The 19,541-nt window shown below is 38.9% G+C and overlaps 1 protein-coding gene across 3 annotated transcripts in view; it reads left to right on the top strand.

Annotated features, from left to right (window-relative positions):
- Positions 1-19,541, top strand: part of CLIP4 (CAP-Gly domain containing linker protein family member 4) — a 70,130-nt gene that overhangs the window by 47,218 nt on the left and 3,371 nt on the right. For 2 of the 3 annotated variants that reach the window (XM_021087665.1, XM_021087666.1), the window contains exons 13-15: positions 920-1,043; positions 5,609-5,673; positions 14,749-14,821. In XM_021087665.1, the coding sequence (XP_020943324.1) occupies positions 920-1,043; positions 5,609-5,673; positions 14,749-14,821 (262 nt within the window). The remainder of the gene's footprint in view (positions 1-919; positions 1,044-5,608; positions 5,674-14,748; positions 14,822-19,541) is intronic. The other variant, XM_021087667.1, reaches the window with a different exon arrangement.

Below are 19,541 nucleotides of genomic sequence, written 5' to 3'. Positions count from 1 at the left end.
TTTTTTTTTTTTTGTCCTGAGTAGTAGAAAAATGAAAGCGTCACCAGTGAAGTCAAACACCAGTCATGTTTCTCATATTATTTTTGTCCCTCTTTAATTATTTAAGAGCTGTTTGTGGTATTCTAATATTAGGAGAGTAAAATGAAAAGCTTGCATATTCATTTTATGATTTATGCATCTCAGTATTATACTACTGTGCTCTCATTTTAAACAGACTATATTACCGAGTTAAGGGCAACTTCTTATTATAGCTTTTAGATATATTTTGGTCATATGCTATTTGTATAATAGCTAATCCTCGCCAACTTTGTGTTTGTGCATTTTATCTTTCAACCTTAATGTGAAACTCTGCGATTATGCTTGTGAAATGATTTTCTGCTTCATTTTTCAATTTTTCAAAGTTTGTTTTATCATTTTATCATTTGAAAATTTAATGATCATGATGATCTTCCATCATTTGGGTTATTTGTGAGAATGTTAAACTATCTAGATTTTGGGTTTGTATAATAGCATAACTATTTTATTTTATTTTATTTTATTTTATTCTTTGGTCTTTTCTAGGGCTGCACCAGCAGCATATGGAGGTTCCCAGGCTAGGGGTCTAATCGGAGCTGTAGCTGCCAGCCTACGCCAAAGATGCAGCAACGTGGGATCCGAGCTGCGTCTGCAACCTACACCACAGCTCATGGCAACGTCGGATCGTTAACCCACTGAGCAAGGCAAGGGATCGAACCCAAAACCTCATGGTTCCTAGTGGGATTCATTAACTACTGAGCCACTATGGGAACTCCTTTTCTTTTTCTTTTCTTTTCTTTTCTTTTCTTTTGCTTTTCTTTCTTTCTTTTTTTTTTTTTTTTTTTTTTTTTTACTCTTTTAGATAAAGTGAAGTTGCTTTTAAAATCCAGTGTTCTTATTCTAGGCTATTGGTATGGAATAGAGCTTGAGAAACCCCACGGCAAGAATGATGGTTCCGTTGGAGGTGTGCAGTATTTTAGTTGTTCCCCAAGATATGGAATATTTGCTCCCCCATCCAGGGTTCAAAGGTAAGAACAATGAAATTTATGTTCATTCACAAGAACTTTTTGTAATGCACAGTGGGTTTTAGTAGAGTCCCCAGTTTTTTGTTTTATAAAGATGTGCACTGACTCTAGCCCATGTCTTCTTTCAAGGGGTTAACCAACCACCTTCTTCGGAGGGAAGGCTCATGGGAAGCTAAATTTGCTTTGCTGAGGATTTGGAATTTTAAAAGCCTCCTTTATTCCTCATTTGCAAACCCTATGAGTATGTGTAGGCTATTAGAAGTGGCGTTTGCAGCTAAGAACAGTGAGAGCAGCAAGCTTAATCTGTCATGCAAACAAAAGTAAAAATGCTCTCTGATTGCTTCAGTCACATCCTAACTACATTAAATTTCCTGCCAGCAGGCACCCCATTCATTCTCCCACAAACCTAATGGAACCAAAATGGCTTTTTCCTCTGATTTCTTTAGTTTTCAAAAATAGATAGGCAGTAGATCTTTGGGGGAAGTGAAGCTTCAAGGATTTATAGATAATAAACCTCCTCGGTGTTTCCTCTGAGGAGAGGACACCTTTGTACCGGCTCAGTCTGGTTTTTAAAAAATAAGTTGAGCAGAAAGTGGTTCTCATGAAATTCCAGGTACCATTACGTGAAATGACTTCATGTGCTGAAAGTTGGCTTGGCATAACTTTCCAGTGGCTGGGAACTGGGATACTGATCTTTAAATAGGAAATAGCATGTATGGTGTAGTCACAATCATGAGACCAGACCTACCATCTCAGGGAGGCCTGTCCCGTTCCCTTCCAACTAGACTGTGTGACTAGCTCCTGGCAAGTTTAACAGTTTTTATATCCGTTTTCTTTTCACTTTGTTTTTCTCATTGAACAGTTACATATAATTTTTGTGTTCATTTTCTTCTTTTATGATGTACTTAATATAATTCTTTTCTTATTATTTACGATTTGATAGCATTTAACATGTAATACTTTGCAGTTTAGAAAGTACCTTCACTTAAATGTTGTTTCATCTGATCCTGCTAAGTATTTGGTCAGGTAAGCTGGATAAGAATAATTACAGATAGTCCCTGACTTATGATTGTTCAGCTCGTGATTTCTTGGCGTTATGATGGTGCAAAAATCATCATTGGTAGAACTGTACGTCGAACTTTGAATTTTGATTGTTTTCCCCGGGCTTGCAATACGCAGTCTGATATGCTGTCGTGCTTCTGGGCAGCGGCCTCGAGCCACGGCTCCCAGTCAGCTTCGTGGTTACAAGGGCAAACAACCCATACACTTAGGACCTTTCTGTACCCACACAGCGTGTTTTTCACTTTTAGTACGGTATTCAGTGAATTACAGGAGACATTCAACATTTTGCTGTAAAAAGGGCTTTGTGGTAGATGTCTTGCCCACCTGTAGGCGAACGTAAGTCTTCTGAGCACATACAAGGTGGGCAGGACTAACCTGTGATGTTCAGTGGGTTCAGAGATTTAAATATGTTTTCAGCTGAAGATAGGTTTGTTGGGACGTAGCTGCATTGTAAGTTGAGGAGGATCTGTACACACATTTATTGAGCATTTAGTAAGTGACAAGCTGTGCACCACGTACTTCATTACTGTCCCCAGACCTGGCGGGTGTAAGGTATCATGATCATTCCAATTTTGCAGGTGAAGAAAAGTTGCAAGAGATATAGTGACTTTGCTAAGGCCCTATAGCTAGTGTAGGGAATGGAACTTGTCCTCTATCATCTTAGGTTCACTAGCTGGTGGAGAGGGGGGAGTCTGTGAATGAAACTCACAACAGGCAGATGAACAGTCATACGCTTTTATTAAATTTTAATTTTACGTGCAGGGAGGCGTCACAGAAAGCAGTGAACGCCCAAAGGAATGGTGAGATTGGTGAGATTGGAGAATTGATAGACCATCCTAACAGGAGAAAGGAACGGGGAGAATGGCCACTAATGGGAGAGCAGGTGATGATTAGGGAAGATCAGCGGGCACTTAGGAACGTGGATGGGGTGTCTGTCTGGGTGTGATGTTAACTCCTCGTCTTTCCTCCTGTGATGAGAGTCAGTCTTCCCCGCTTGATGAAACCCCTTGGGGGGGGAGGGCATTTATGACAATTGAGTTCTTTTTTTTTTTTTGAAGATCTGTTTATGCAGATAAAGGGAATTCAGAGATAGCCCCTTCCTGCATTGGTTGATTTTCAGATGTCTTCAGCTCAAAATAACCCTTGTGTCAGGGCTGCAAGTTCGGGCTGGGGTATTTTGCTCTCTCATGCTTGTTAATGGTGGAGCCAGACTTAGCCCAGGTTTGCGATTTTGTTGTCGTTTTCTCCTAACCCTTGCAGTTTGCCAGGGGGTTTTTGGTAGTTACTTTGTAAATGAAGAAAAAGAGGTCATAGCTAATAGCACTTACATGTGTTGGCACTGTTTGATTTACTCCCTGCAGCAGTCCTGTGTGTCAGGTACTGTAATGATCCCTGTTTCACAGGTGGGGAAAGTAAGGCACAGAGAGGTTAAGTGAGCTGTGTAATTGTGCACAGCTCCCTAGCTAGTGGGGATTTGAGCCCAGGTAGTCTAGAATAAGAATGTGTGCTCTTAACCATTACCTTATACTGGTTAAAAGAGGCTCAGTGACTTTCTTCAGGACCAATATCTTCTAGATTGATTTGGGAATGAAATCCATACTGAATCCCCAGTCAGCCTTCTGGATTCTCATATTACTTTGAACAAATCTTCATTAACACATTGCTACAGCCTCTTAAAAGTTTTATTTGTCTCTTAGTCATGAGGACTGGAGTTCTTTGTTTCATGTTTAATGACTCAAAGAACATAGTTTGGCATGTTGTAGGCACAGTAAATATTGATTAAATCCCATTCAGTTTTTTTTTTTTTTTTTTTTTTTTTTAATGCTGTAACAGCTTCCTTCTTTGTTACATTGTAAAGCCACTTTCTCTCTCCTGGCTTTATCTTCTTTTTCTTGCTTTGTTTATGGCACACATATTTTTTACTTTTTAATTTTTTTTTTGCCATCTATTTGGTCTTCCTTAAGGTGATTCATCTAAAAGCAGCCTCCTTGTCTTAGAAGAAGCAGGGCTCTCTCTCTAAATGAACTGCTGTCTCTATCCAGCTGTCTTCCTGTCATCTTCTGATTGTCTCATTCATCATCATCAAATACTATTAAGTGTCTTTTAGCACTTTGTGCTGTGCTAGGCATTCTATAAGCAAATAAAACAGACATGGTGCCTGATTTTGAGGAGTTTCTAATTTAAACCAGCTTTGGAGCTCTTTAAAGACACCACTGATCTTTAAGAAAGAAGAATTTTAAACTAGGGACTCTTGAGAACAGTCCATTCCGTGGTGACCATCACAGCTTCACCTTACATTGCACCTTACAATCCGCAGATTGTAACTGAGCTGTTTTTAACATTTCCATTAAAAAAAAAAATGTGCCTCCTGTCCCAGAACCTTTGCACAGGTTATTTCCTCTACTGGATGGCTTTCTGCTGTCACTCATCTATCATCTATGTAGTTAATACTTTTTCTTCTGTTAACATATATATATCAACCACTGTTTCTTTAGAGAAATTCTGAGACTCACTGACTTGATCGAATCATTATCTGTCTATCTATCTGTCTGTCTATCTATTTTTTGCTCAAGTGGTTTTTATCAGCATAGTGGTAATTTTCTTATTTTTAGTTCATGCCATTAGGTACTTATTACTAATGAACTGATCACTTCTAGAATTAAGTTCTCAACTCTCCATCACAACTTAATTCAAGTGTCTGTCCTCTTCATCAAGTCATATTCTTTGCTTTCATTAGTCTCTCATTGATTGCTGTATGTTATATAGTATGTAAAAATGATGCATGTGAATTGCAAGATGAAATCGCAAATATTGCAAGAGTTGCAGGATTTCTTGATGGTAACAAGGTGTGCTGGCGCAAGTGATTGACAGAATGAAGGCTTTAGGTCAGTAAACAATTGGAAGAAAATGAGAATGGCTTAGGATTGGCTTTTTAAACATAAAGAATGATTTGTATATATAAAAAAAAGACTTGTTGGGAAAGTGACCTTCATGATTGTGCTCAAAGTCAAGTATAAAATAAAAGATGTTGAATTGTATTAGGCGAACAGTTTTATCAGAAAAATCATATATATGCATAGCCTCAGCTGATATTTTTTAATATAAAAATGTGATGCTTTTACTATAATTGTAACATTTAAATCTGACAAATTTAACATTTGTTAAATTTAACACAAACTTTTCACATTTTTTTAGTTTCATCTTCGAAGATAAAGCTTCAAAGAAACAAAGTCATGCCCCTGTTTGCAATGAAAAGAATTACTTTGAAGTTGTCTTTTCTGTATTAATTATCCTCACACAACAAAGGCCTCTTCTGTCAAATTTTTGCCTGTTTCTGGTGCTAGATTGAAGTTCATTCCTGGCTCATAATAGATGCTCAGTAAATGTTTGCCAAATGAGTGAAATAAGAAATAACCATTGGCTTTGAAACGCTCAGTTAGGTGCCAGTCTTAAATCTGAAGACCAGCTACTTCTGATGACATTTGCTTTACGTGTTTTGTTCACAGAGTAACAGACTCCTTGGATACGCTTTCAGAAATTTCTTCAAATAAACAGAATCATTCTTATCCTGGTAAGATTACACAGTTTTATATTCCCAACCATTAGTCCTTTGCTTTTATTCCTTGAAAAATTTTTATTGTGGAGTGTCTGTGTATACACAAGAGTGTGTGAAATATGTCTGTATAGTTTATGAACCATAAAGCAACATCTCTTACCCGTGCTATAGCTAAAGAAGATGATTATCGGTGTGGACTGTAGAGACACTTGAATATTATCCCCCTGTCTCATCTGCCTCCCTTTTCATATACCCTGTCCTTGGCTTATGCTTCTTGAATTTTATGTGAGTTATTCCCTTGGTTTTCTTTATGTCTGTCCCCCATATGTCGATATGTCAATAAATAATATGTTTAGTTTTTCTTGTTCGCTATTTTGTTATTTAGTGTTCCATTAAAAGACATTGTTGATCCTATATTTGATGGATATTTGGGTTACGTGTTGTTTTTAACTATTAGCAACTACGCTGTTGTGCACATTTGCAGATGTTTGTCTAGGATTGCCAGGCACGGGCTGTCTGCATCTTCACCCTTCCTCGGTGTGTCAGAGCATTCACGCGGGCAGTGGATAAAGTCTCTGTTGCTCCTCCCCTCACCAACACTGGTCTTGTTCGATTCAGGAGTCTTTGCCCATCTAATGGATGTAACTGTTGTATCTCCTTGTGGTTTTAATGTGCATTTTTCAGATTACAAATGAGGTTGAGTCTGTCTTCATGTTTATAGATCACATACATTTCTTCTTTTATGACATGCCTTTCCAAGTCTACTGCCCACTTTTCTTTTGGCTGGTTTGTTTTTATCTTATTAGTATGTAGGTTTCTTTATGTATTCTGGACACTAATATTTTGTTAGTTTTGTTTGTTGCAAATATCCTTCCGAGTTGTTAATTTGTCTCTTGCCCCCCTCAAAGCTCCTCCCTTTTTTGGCGTCTTTTGAAGAGTAGTTCTAATTTTTAAGTAGTCAAAATAGCAAGACATTAAGTTTTTGCGTGTTTTATCTTAAGAAAACTTTTCCTAAAATAGCTACCATAAAGCTCATTTCCTACATTGCTTTCTAAAAGTTTTTATATTTTTGCTTTTCATATTTATCAATTTACCTGGAATTGATTTTGTATATAGTAAGGATCCGGTTTTATTTTTTTCCATATGGATAACCACCTACGAAAGAGTGATTTGTTTAATACCAATTCTTAAACATTTGTTAAAAGTAATTTTATGGCCCATGGATTTTTGCCGTTCTGATAGGTGTGTTTTTAGGTATCTTGTTTTAATCTGAAATTCTCTAATGACTTTTGAGGCCATATTGGTTTGCATGACAAAGCATAACAAAGTACCATGTGGGTGGCTTAAACAGTAGGAATTTATTTTCTCAGAATTCAGGAGGCTGGATGTCCAAGATCAAGACGTTGGCAGGGTTGCTTTCTTCTAAGGCCTCTCTTGCTGCCTTGGGGATGGCTCTCTTCCTCCCAGTCTTCACAGGGTCTTTTCCTCTGTGTGTGTTATGTGTCCTCTTCTCTTCTTGTAAGGACATTGGTCATGTGGCTTAGGGCCCCACCCACCTGGTCTCATTTTAACACAGTTACCATTTTAAAGACTCTGTCTCCAAATACAGTCATGTTCTGAGGAACTGGGGGTTGGAACGGCGACATCTGAATTTTAGTGGTGGGGGGACACACAGTTCAGCCCATAACAGATGTAGAGGATCTTTGCATATGCTTATATGCTATCTCTATGTCTTCTTTGGTGAGGTGTCCATTCATATCTTTTTCCTATTTTTAAAAGGTGTTTTTAAGTTTTAAGAGTGCTTTGTATATTTTAGATTCTGGACTTTTATTAGGATGTGTTTTGCAAATATTTTCTCTCAGTCTGTGGCTTGTCTTTTCATTGTCTTAACAGTGTCTGTCACAGAGCAGAAGCTTTTTATTTTAATGAAGTCCAGGTTTATCAAATTTTTCTTTCATGACTTAAGCTTTTGGTGCTGTATCTAAAATGTCATCACCAAACCCAAAGTCACTCTGCTTTTCTCCTATGTTATATCTTCTACAAGTTTTGTATTTTTGCATTTTACATTTCTATCTATGATCCCCTGTAAGGTCTATGCCTAAATTCTTTTTTTTTTTTTTTTTTTTTTGTATGTGGCTGTTTAGTTGTTTGAGCATATTTGTTGAAAAGACTATCCTTTCTCTATTGAATTGCTTTTGCTCTTTTGTCAAAGGTCAGTTGACCATGTTTATGAGGGTCTATTTCTAGGCTCTCCGTTTTGTTCTCTTGACTTATTTGTCTTCTCTTTTGCCAATACCACACTGTCCTGATTACTGTAGCATTATAGAAATTCTTCAAGTTTAGTGGTGTTAGTATTCTGACTTTGATCTTCTTCCCTCAGTATTGCGCTGGTTATCCTTGGCTTTTTGCATTTCCATATAAACTTTGCAAATGGTGTGTTGATGTCTACAAAATAATTTGCTGGGATTTTGATTGGGATTGCATTGAATGTGTCGATCAACCTGGGAAGAACTGACATCTTAACGGTATTGAATTTTCCTGTCAATTAACATGGAATAATATGTTTCCATTTATTCTGGTCTTTAATTTATTTCATCAGAGTTTTATAATTTTCCTTATATAAACTTGGTACATGTTTTCTTAGATTTATACCTACATGTTTCATTTTTAGGTGTTAATATAAGTGATACTGCTTTATAATAATTCCTTTTACCTTATATCAGCTTTCTTGTGGTTACGTATTTGCCTAAAAAATCTTTTTTAAGCCATTGCTTTAACCTTTCTATGTCCTTATATTTGGAATATTTTCTAAATAGAATATAACTGGATTTAGTTTTTTTAAAATATGGTCTGAGAATATTTTTCCTTTAACCTGAGTTTCACCTATTTATGTTCATTTTAATTACTAATATATTTGGATTTATTTGTTATTGTATTTGTTTTCTAATTTTGCAACCTTTTTGTACTTAAATGCTTTTCTTTCTTGACTTCGTTATAGCTATATTCCTGCCTCCCCTTTTTTTTCATTTCATTTTCTACTTGTATAAAAGTAACACTCTATGAATATGCTTCTTAGTAGTTACTCTAGGTACTTTGACATACATACTTGGCAAAGTCTAAAGTTAATCATTATGTTTACTCTTTCCCAAATAATAGAAAATCCTTAGGAACTGAGTTACTCAGTTTCTATTTTATTTTTCCCACAAGTTTCACATTATTTTAATAGCTTTTGTATAATCAATATTTATTTAATGTGCTCACACTTATTCACCAATATCTTCAGTCATTAATCTTCAGAACTTCTACTTGAAGTAATTTTGTTTTCTACCTCATCTGTATTGCTAAAAATTTCTTTTAGAGAGGCTTTGTCAAAAACTCTGTTTTTGTCTGTCTTTTCTAATGATAGTTATAGTGGGTAAAACTAAAAATTGGTAGAATTTTTAGTTTGAAAGATAATTTTCTCCCTGCACATTGACAATATAATTCTACTGTTTTCTGTCTTCTGTCAATTTTTTGAGAAGTCAGCTATTAAGTTTGTCTAATCCATACCATTTTATGTGGTTTACCTTCTCTTTTTTGACTACTTCTTTTGTTTTTTTTCGCCCACACCCATGGTATGTGGAAGTTCCCAGGTCAGGGATTGAACCCACGCCACCACAGTGACGTGAGGCACAGCAGTGCCAATGCCTGGTCCTCAACTGCTAAGCCACCAGGAACTCCCTCTTTTTAACTGCTTTAAAGATCTTGTCTATTTCTTTATGTTCTGCAGTTTTACTGTGATTGTGTCCAGATGGAGATTTCCCTTTGTTGGTTCTGTTTGGCATTTTGGGTCTTCCTGAATCTGGGAATTAGTATCTTTGACTAATTCTGTAAAATTCTTGCCCATATACTGAAAATATTTCTTTGTTGTCATTTTCTGAAACTCTGATGAGTAGTATAGTCTACTTTTCATTTTCCCATGCCTCTTCCATATTTTCCACAGCTTTGTCTCTCTGGACTGCGTGCTGGATATCTTTAGAGTTATCTTTCTGTTTCTTGATTCTTTCTTGAGAAAGAATATGTTTATTCTGCTGTCTCATCGGGCTGCAGAGTTTTTTAATTACACATTTTTTATTTCTTTTTTATTCTGGTAAATCTAGTTGCAAATTTTTGTCACTTATTTTTCCTCATATTTTCAAGTTTTTCTTTTATGCTATCAACCATTTCTTTTATCCTTACCTTTTATGTTTAATAATTTGATACCTGTAACATTTGTGGGTCTGATTCTGCCATCTATTTCTGGCGAGCCTAACTTAGGGCACCTTCTTTCCTTATATGTTTTGTAATTGATTATTGTGAAATGCTTCTTTCACTTAGATTGAATGTATGGAGATTCTTTGAAGTCTAGGTTGATGCTTCCTGAGAAGATTATACAGGCATACACCTTCTTTGATTGTGCTTTCCTTTTTTGTGTGTGCTTCTCAGATATTGTATTCTTTTACAAATCGAAGGTCTGTGGCAACCCTGCCTTGAGCAAGTCTGTTGGCACCATTTTCCCAACAGCATTTGCTCACTTCATTTTCTGGGTCACACATTGGTAATTCTCACTGTCTTTCAAACTTTTTCATTTTTATTATGTTTGTCATGGTGGATCCGTGATCTTTGAAGTTACTACTATCATTGTTTGGGGCATTATGAACTGCGCCCATATAAAATGACAAACTTAATAAACACTGTGTGTGTTCTGACTGCTCCACTGATGGCCATTCTCCCATCTCTCTTCCCATCCTCAAGCCTTCCTGTCCCCTGAAACACAACAATATTGAAAGTTGGCCAGTTAATAACCATATGATGGCCTCTGAGTGTTCAAGTGAAAGGAAGAGTCCCATGTCTTCACTTTAAATCAAAAGCTAGAAATGATTAAACTTAACGAGGAAGGCATGGTCTAAAGCCCTCTTGTGCCAAACTGTTCGCCAAGTTGTAAATGCAAAGGAAAAGTTCTTGAGGGCAGTCAATGCACAGATGATAATAAACAGCCTTTTTGCTGATATGGAGACAGTTTTTCATGGTCTGGACAGAAGATCAAACCAGCAACAACAGTTCCTGAAGCCAAAGCCTAATCCAGAGTGAGACCCTAGTTCTCCAATTCTATGAAGGCTGAGAGAGGGGAGGAAGCTGTAGAAGAAAAGTTTGAAGCTAGTTGAGGTTGGTTCATGAGGTTTAAGGAAAGAAGCTCCATAACATAAAAGTGTAAAGTGAAGCAGCAAGTGCTGAAGATCTAGCTAAGATCATTCACGAAGATGGCTTCACAAAAAATGGGTTTTCAGTGTAGATGAAACAGCCTTCCCCGTCCACCCACCCCCACCCCCCGGCTTTTTAGGGCCATACCTCAGGCTAGGAGTCAAATTGGAGCTATAGCTGCTGGCCTACACCAGAGCCACAGCAATGTGAGATCTGAGCCACATCTGTGACCTACACCACAGCTCACAGCAACGCCAGATCCTTAACCCATTGAGCAAGGCTAGGGATTGAACCCGTGTCCTCATGGATGCTAGTCGGGTTTGTTACCACTGAGCCACATCAGGGACTCCCAAAACAGCCTTCCATTGGAAGAAGATGCCGTCTAAGACTTTCATAGCTAGAGAAGACAAGTCCATGTGAGACTTCAAAGGACAGGCTGACTCTCTTGTTAGGGGCTCATGCAGCTGGTCACTTTAAGTGGAAGCCGGTGCTTAATCACCATTCTGAAAATCCTGGGACACTTAAGAATTATGCTAAATTTTGGGGAGTTCCTGTCGTGGCACAGTGGTTAATGAATCCGACTAGGAACCATGAGGTCGCGGGTTCGGTCCCTGCCCTTGCTCATTGGGTTAAGGATCCGGCGTTCCCGTGAGCTGTGGTGTAGGTTGCAGATGGGGCTCGGATCCCACGTTGCTGTGGCTCTGGTGTAGGCCGGCAGCTACAGCTCCGATTCGACCCCTAGCCTGGGAACCTCCATATACTGTGGGAGCGGCCCAAGAAATAGCAAAAAAGACCAAAAAAAAAAAAAAAAAGAATTATGGTAAATTTACTTACCTGTGCTCTGTAAATAGAACAATAAAGCCTGGATGACTGCACATGTACTTATAACATGGCTTACTGAATATTTTAGGCTTGCTGTTGAGACGTACTGCTCAGAAAAAAAGATTCCATTCAAAATATGACTGCTTATTGACAATGTACCTGGTCACCCAAGAATTCTGATGGAGATGCATGTTGCTTTATGTCTGCTAACGCAACATCCATTCTGCATGGATCAAAGAGTAATTTTAAGACTTCCAACTCTTAGTATTTACTTCTTTTTACTTTTAGTATTTACTTCTTAGTATTTACTTCTATTACTTCTTAGTATCTACTTCTTTCCAACTCTTAGTATTTACTTCGAGTAAGGCTGTGGCTGCCATAAATAGTGATTCTTCTGATGGATCTGGGCAAAGTCTTTTGAAAACCTTCTGGAAAGGATTTACCATTCTGGTACCATGCAGAACATTTGTGATTCATGGGGAGAGGGCAAAATACCAGCGTTAAAGGGAGCTTCCAAGATGTTGGTGCCAATCCTCGTGGATGACTTTGAGGGGTTCACGACTTCATTGGAGGAAGTGACTACAGATGTGGTAGAAATAGTAAGAGAATTAGAAATGGAGCCTGAAAGGTGACTGAATTGCTGTAACCTCATGATAAAACTTGAACAGATGAGACGTTGCTTCTTATGGATGAGCAAAAAAAAAAAAAAAAAAAAAAAAAAGAAAGAAAGAAAGAAAAAAAAAAGTGGTTTCTTGAGATGGAATCTACTCCTGGTAAAGATGCTATGAAAATTGTTGAAATGACACAAAAAGAATTTGAATATTAGATAAACTTAGTTGATAAAGCAACAGCAGGGTTTGAGTGAATTGATTCCAATTTTGAAAGAAGTTCTACCGTGGGTAGAATGCTATTGAAGAGCATTGCATGCCGCACTGAGACATCATTCATGAAAGAGTCAGTCAGGAGTTACTGTTGTGGCTCAGCAGGTTAAGAACCCGACTAGTATCATGAGGATGTGGGTTCAATCCCTGGCCTCACTCAGTGGGTTAAGGGTCTGGCATTGCCATGAGCTGTGGTGTAGGTTACAGACGTGGCTCAGATCTGGTGTTGCTGTGGCTGTGGCATAGACCAGCAGCTGCAGCTGGGATTTGACTCCTAGCTTGGGGACTTCCATATGCCACAGGTGTAGCTGTAAAAAGAACAACAACAACAAAAAAAGGAGTCAATCGGAGTTCCCGTCTTGGTGCAGTGGTTAACGAATCCGACTAGGAACCATGAGGTTCCCCTCGCTCAGTGGGTTAAGGATCTGGCGTTGCCATCAGTTGGGGTGTGGGTCGCAGATGCTGCTCGGATCCCGCGTTGCTGTGGCTCTGCCATAGGCCTCCGATTTGACACCTAGCCTGGGAACCTCCATATGCCGAGGGAACGGCTCAAGAAAAGGCAAAAAGAAAAAAAAAAAGGAGTCAATCAATGTGGCAAACTTCACCGTTGTCTTATTTTAAGAAATCACCACACCAGTTTTTAGCAACCACTACCCAGATCAGTCAGCAGCGGTTGAGAAAAGCCCATCCAGCAGCAAAAAGATTGTGACTCCCTGAAGGCTCAGATGATGGAAAGCATTTTTTAACAATAAAGTTTTGTTTTGTTTTGTTTTTAGGGCCGCACCCACAGCATATGGAAGTTCCCAAGCTAGGGGTCGAGTTGGAGCTACAGCTACCAGCCTTCGCCACAGCAGGATCCTTAATCCACTGGGTAAGGCCAGGGATTGAACCTGAGTCCTCATGGGCACTAGTCAGATTTGTTTCTGCTCCACCACAATAGGAACTCCCTAAAGCATTTTTAAATTAAGGTACATTGCTTTTTAGACTTAAAGCTATTGCACACTTAATAGATCACAGTATAGGATCAAAATAATTTTATATGCACTGGGAAACCAAAAAATGTGTGACTCATTTTGTTGAGATAATTGCTTTATTGTGGTGGTCTGGAACCAACCCTGCATTATCTCTGAGGTATGCCTGTATCTACTGCTGACAGTTGCCTAGAGGCACTGCCAACCCAGACTACTTTAATTTACATTCTCTGCAATGTTGTTGTTTTTATATTACACAGATAGAATGAATTTGGTTTATTATCACAGCTTTTCAGCAGAGAAAAATTTGCCTTCTGCACTTTAGGGTTGACCCGAGCCACTTTCCTTTGTCTTCATCCAAGCGGTATTTCATTTTATTTCTCATTTAACCTTACACTGAGGGTGCGCTTTTTGGGGCTGTGTGCAGCCAGGGAGGCGGAAGCCCCACTTCCCTAGAGGGCAGTGCACTCCTGGGGTACAAGGTGGTATTGCTTTGGGGAGAACCTCTCATGGTTTTTCTTTCTGGTTTTGGTCTCTTTGAAATGGTGCCATTTGTGTGAGCTTAACAGTATTTTTTTAAAAAAAGAAATTATAGTCGTTTTAAATTACACTTGCTTCATTCAGGAGCCTCATTCAGCACATCTGGTCTGCCATGACTGCCAGAACTGGAGATCCCATTCTTTTTTTAAAAACATCTTTTTAAAGATGTACCTTTTGTGAAGTCTTTTTTTATAACTCCGTCATTCGGGGATGCCAACAATCATAAGCCCTGAGATGTATCCTTCAGTCTTTTAAATGATAGTGTTTTATAAGCCATTTTTATCCTTTTCTCTTTTTTCATATAACTTATTAAGATTATAATATTTGAGAGTAAAAAGATTCAGCTTTATCAATGTACAATTTGGTTTTGTTTGGTTTTCAGGAAAGTTTATAATAAAAACCTCCAAAAGTAATGTCACGATCTTAACTTATTCATGTGTGTGCCTAGTTTGATGAGAAAGGTAAGGTTAACCGTTGTCAAGAAATCTAAACTCCCGTTACCTTCTGTATGCACTTATTTGCTTTGCTTTCTATTTCCAGAGAAACCCTGGGTAAAATGGAATGTCTGCAGAAGAAACGATGAAAGATAACTTTTAACCAATACTGTGAATTTGTGATTTATTTTTTCCTCTTCTGACCTCAACTTTGATTTTTAGGTTTTAGGAGAAGTTTCAGTACAACTTCTGCTTCCTCCCAAAAAGAGATTAACAGAAGAAATGCTTTTGCCAAGTGAGTATTATGAGGATTTATGAAAAACACCTTTCAAGATGAACATGACAGGATTCTGTGAAGGAAGAAAAGTGGGATTTTGTATCTTTTACGTTGCTTGGTAGAATTTTAACACTTAGGAGAAAAGGTGTGATGAGTGTATCAGTGAGAAGAGTTGTTCCTCCCTCCTTTGCAAGCTCGATTAAAAGTGTCACCAGTCACTAAAAGTAGTATACTGGATATTTTTTTCAAAGAGGTTTAGTAGGTAATAAAAGCTGGAGGAATTTATTTGTTGTGTTCTCATTGAATCGAGTGGATTGATTTGAAACTGTAATTTATTACTTAATTGAAAACTGATTTAATATTTTGGGCAGTACATGGAAGAAATGTCAGGCCTATTTGCTTACGGTAATCTTAACTATTATTTTAAAAAACACTCCCATTTTTTCTGGTAGAATTTATTGCTCAAAGGGCTTTAAAAATTTTTTTTATGGCTGTACCCTGGGCCTCCAGATATTCCTGGAGCAGGGATCAAGTCCACGGCTCAGCAGCCACCCAAGCCACTGCGGTGATGATGCAGGATCCTTAACCCACGGAGCCACATGGGACTCCACCAAGGTTTTGTTGTTGTTGTTGTTCCTTTGTAGACAGAATTTCCTTTTCTCCTTTTTATTTATATTTATTTCCCCCAGGCCCACTTTACTCCCTGTAATAGTTTTCTGAGACTTGTAGAAACTTTATTATTTTTTCAGGAATATGAGGCGCTTCTAGACTGATTGGATGAAGGAGTTCTTTTTTTTTTTTTTAATTTTAAATCCTCCCAATTAATCCATGAACAGTGCCCGGGGGGGGGTAGCTGAGTAGGGAAGTGCACTAGTGATGGGGCCCTAGAAGCCCCTAGACGTCAGAGCCCGTGCTCTAGAACTTGACAATCAGCTGAGCAACAGACAGGTAGTTTGTGTGGTCACCCGGCATGAACTTATGCGGAGGCTCGCAAAGATCTGAAATGTCACTTGAGAACCCCGACGGGCCCTGAGGCACTGTGAGGTACTGTTTAGCAGGGTTGGGGGCGTGTTTTGTTTTTTTCCCCTTCCTCAGAACCTTTACTAATTTTAAGATTTGAAAATCGGTCTCCTCATTTAAGTAGGTGAAAAAGAGGTTAAGGGCAATTGGTTTATGCTCCAGTTTATCAAAGACATTTAAGAGTTCTTGGGCAGAATGGAAGAAGTGACTGAGAAGAAACAATCAGGATATAAAGGATTTTGAAGGGTGAGAGGTATCAAAATCAGAGATGTTGGGGAGTGATGAACATGAAACAGAGAAGCAGGGGGAGGAGAAAGATCTCAACAAGGTGAGGTGTTGACATGAGAAGGGAACAACCAGTACTTCTGTTGGTTTTCTTTGAAAAGAAAAATGAATGAAACTCTACTGATACTTTGCAAATTGACACTAGTATCTGTTTAAAAAAAGGAATAAACAGGGACTTCCCATTGCGGCTCAGTGGAAATGAACCTGACTAGCATCCATGAGGACGAGGTTTGATCCTGGCCTCGCTCAGTGGGTTAAGGATTCGGCATTGCCGTGAGCTGTGGTGTAGGTCACAGAAATGGCTTGGATTTGGTATTGCTGTGGCTGTGGTGTAGGCTGGCAGCTGCAGCTCAGATTAGACCCCGAGCCTGGAAACCTCCACAGGCCAAGGGTAGAGCCCTAAAAAGACAAAAAAAAAAAAAAAAAAAAAAAAAAAAAAAACCAAAAAAACATACTCAATTGAGGATATATAATCAACTTAAATTTTATTAATTTACTTTTTACTTATAAAATATGTGACCAAATGTTTGGTGATCAGTGTTATAAGGAGCAAAAGAAAGACTTTAGGAGTTGCCAGGTCCTAGGAAACCTGTCGCTGATCTTAGGGGTAAGAGACATTTTTGTCATGGGGACGACCTTCTGCTGAGGGGACAAGGGTCACTGTATACTGTGCTGATGTGCATCTGGAAGCGTGTTGTATTCTAAAGAATGTGGGTTGAAAAAAATGAGTTTCCATAGCTGAGCATTTTCTTGTTTATTCACATGGAAATAAAAGATTCCTCCCGAAGACACAGGGAAAATCTAGTCAGCGATGAGGAGGATCCCTGGGGAAGAAACCTGTAGGACTCGGGCACAGGGCATGACTGCCCCGCGTGGGCGGAAGAGGACCGAGGAGAGGGAAGCAGCCGCCGGCCAGGGCAGAGGTGCTGCCCCGGGTGGCGTGGTGAGGGGGTGCTGTGAGCGCTCCCCTTCAGAGGGAGAGGGGATGGAAGGGCTGGGAGCAGCTCTTCTGTCTTCTGAGTCGCAGGGTATCTAACACGGGACGGGCATGGGGGTAATAATGAAGACAGGGAGTTGTCGCCGGCGCCACCGCCACCTGGTAGGCACGGGCTGCTCCCTCACACCCCCGGCGTCCAGCCTGCGTCCGTGGCCGCACCTCCTCCTCCTCCTCCCCTTAGCTCCGCCCTGTGTTTTTCGTGTCTGTGGAGCCAGCCTGTCCACACGAGGTATTTGGTCAGCTCAGGTCTGAACGTCTCCGGGCGGAACTCGGGATCCAGTCTGCCGCAGGTGCCATCATGTCACATCACGCGTTTTCACTTCCTGCCCCGCCCCTAAAGCTTTTGAGTTCTCAAATGCAGAGCCAGGTCCACACGGACTGGCCAGCGTGCAAAGGCCTGTCTGTTTTCCTGAATTTTCTCCTGCGGTAAAATCCTCATAAGTGACTAGCAGTTCACTAAACTCTGTGCTGTTAAAAAAAAAAAAATGTTTTAAAGTAACACATCGTCTATTTTGTTGCCTTGATTATGTCTCCTTCCTGTTTCTGTCTACTCATCTGTCAAGTTTACCCAAGTGTCACTTCCTCACTAAGGTGTCTTCCCGTGGGCCTTAAGGGGAGATAGATTTCTCCCTCTTTTGTGCTCCTCCTGCACCCTCCACAGTCTTTATTGCACCATCTGTAACATTTTACAGGTCACTTTGCATGCATGCCTGGAACCTAGCCCTGGACCTGTCATTTCATAGGTGATCAATTAATGTTTTTGAATGAGTAAACATAGCTCTCAGATATAGTGTAATTTCTAAATTTCTCACTTCCTGGGGTTTTTAAAGCTTTGACATAACTTGAATTAAATCCTTCTTATTGGAATGTTAGATCTTTACCAAAAGCATTAATTTTTAGCTTAGATTTTGCATTTCTTTATTATTTCTTTCTTTGAAATTTTTTTGATTATGAAAATGGATTGCACAAAATTTGAAAAATTATAATAAACTAAATGCAGACAGAGATTATAATTGTATCACTTGAGACTCACTATTAGCATTTTGTCATATTCTTTGCCAACTTTTTTCTAATGCGTGTATCTGAATTTTAAAGCAAAGTTTGAGGAATCATATTCCATATACCCTTTGAAAGAGTTTTCCCTTAAAATATCCTATATTCTTTAACAGTTTTCCTCAGTGTGACTTTTGCAGTGTTTTTAAAAACTGCTATGATGTGAAAACATTTTTCTGGCATAATAATACATGATAACTAATAATTTAACTAACAGGTGCCATACTTTTCAAATGTGTGTCTGTCTCCCTCCCTCCCCACCCATGTGTGTTCAGGTAAATATCCAACTTTATTTTCTTCTAGTTTTCTTTCCAATTTGTGCATTTAACTCTTTGATCTATTGGGGATTTATTTAAACATGCAGTGAGTGGCAAGAATCATATTCTTTTCCTCCAAATAAATAACCAAGTTTTATAGCATTCCCAATTGGAATGTTTATTCCTGTCCCTCGGCTTTGAAGTTTTACTTCTTGTCATATATGAAATAATTGTATGTATTTTTCTAAAATGTCTTTCCTGTGTTGTTTAAAAGTATATTCTTATGCAGGGCCACATTGTTTTAATTACTGTAACTTTATAATTTAACGTAATGGCCTTGTAAATCTTTCCATATTATTATTTTTCAACCTTTTCTTAATCATTCGTACCCATTACGGGTGTGAGAGCCTGGCCTTTGTGCTTGGATGCCGTGGACGTGAGCCCAGTTCTCCTCTCTCTGACCTTAGGCAAATAGCTTAATTCTTCTTACCCTCAAATTCCCTTCAGTTAGAAGATAATATCTGCTTCGCTGGTTTGGGTGGGGTTGGATGAGATAACGTATGTGAAGTGTTTGACACTTAGTGAGTGCTCGAGAAATGAAAGAGCCTGCCATTACGTGAAATGTGGAGTAATTTCATCAGGATGAAAAAAAATCACTTTTGGGAGGATTTATATATATATACATATATATGTACACACACACACACCACGTGTGTGTGTGTATGTGTGTGTGTGTTTCTATCCAGGAACAAAACCTTTTCACTTTGCTTTTGTGTACTCTAAAGATTTATACTTTTCTGACAGGTATTATGCGTTTCTTTGTTAACTCTATCATTATATTTGTGCATTTGACATGGTAAATATTATTTTTCCATGACATTTTATAACCAGAATTGATCAGGTGTGGCAGAAGACAGGCTTTGGACCTCAGTTCTCCTGCCCATAGAATTCGAGGGCTCTTCTCCAGAGTTGTCCATGGGAGGAAATGAGAATGTATTAAAATGACAGGAGTGAAATGAACTAGAAAACAAGCAGGACCCAGATTCTGCTCAGTTGGGGCCCCACACAGTTTTAGCAACAGGGTCTCATCCCCGCTCTGAGGCTGAGGAGAATGGGTGTCTCTTGG

Source organism: Sus scrofa, chromosome 3 (genome assembly GCF_000003025.6).
Source record: "Sus scrofa isolate TJ Tabasco breed Duroc chromosome 3, Sscrofa11.1, whole genome shotgun sequence".
Taxonomy (NCBI): domain Eukaryota; kingdom Metazoa; phylum Chordata; class Mammalia; order Artiodactyla; family Suidae; genus Sus; species Sus scrofa.
This window is presented reverse-complemented; position numbering and strand designations above follow the sequence as displayed.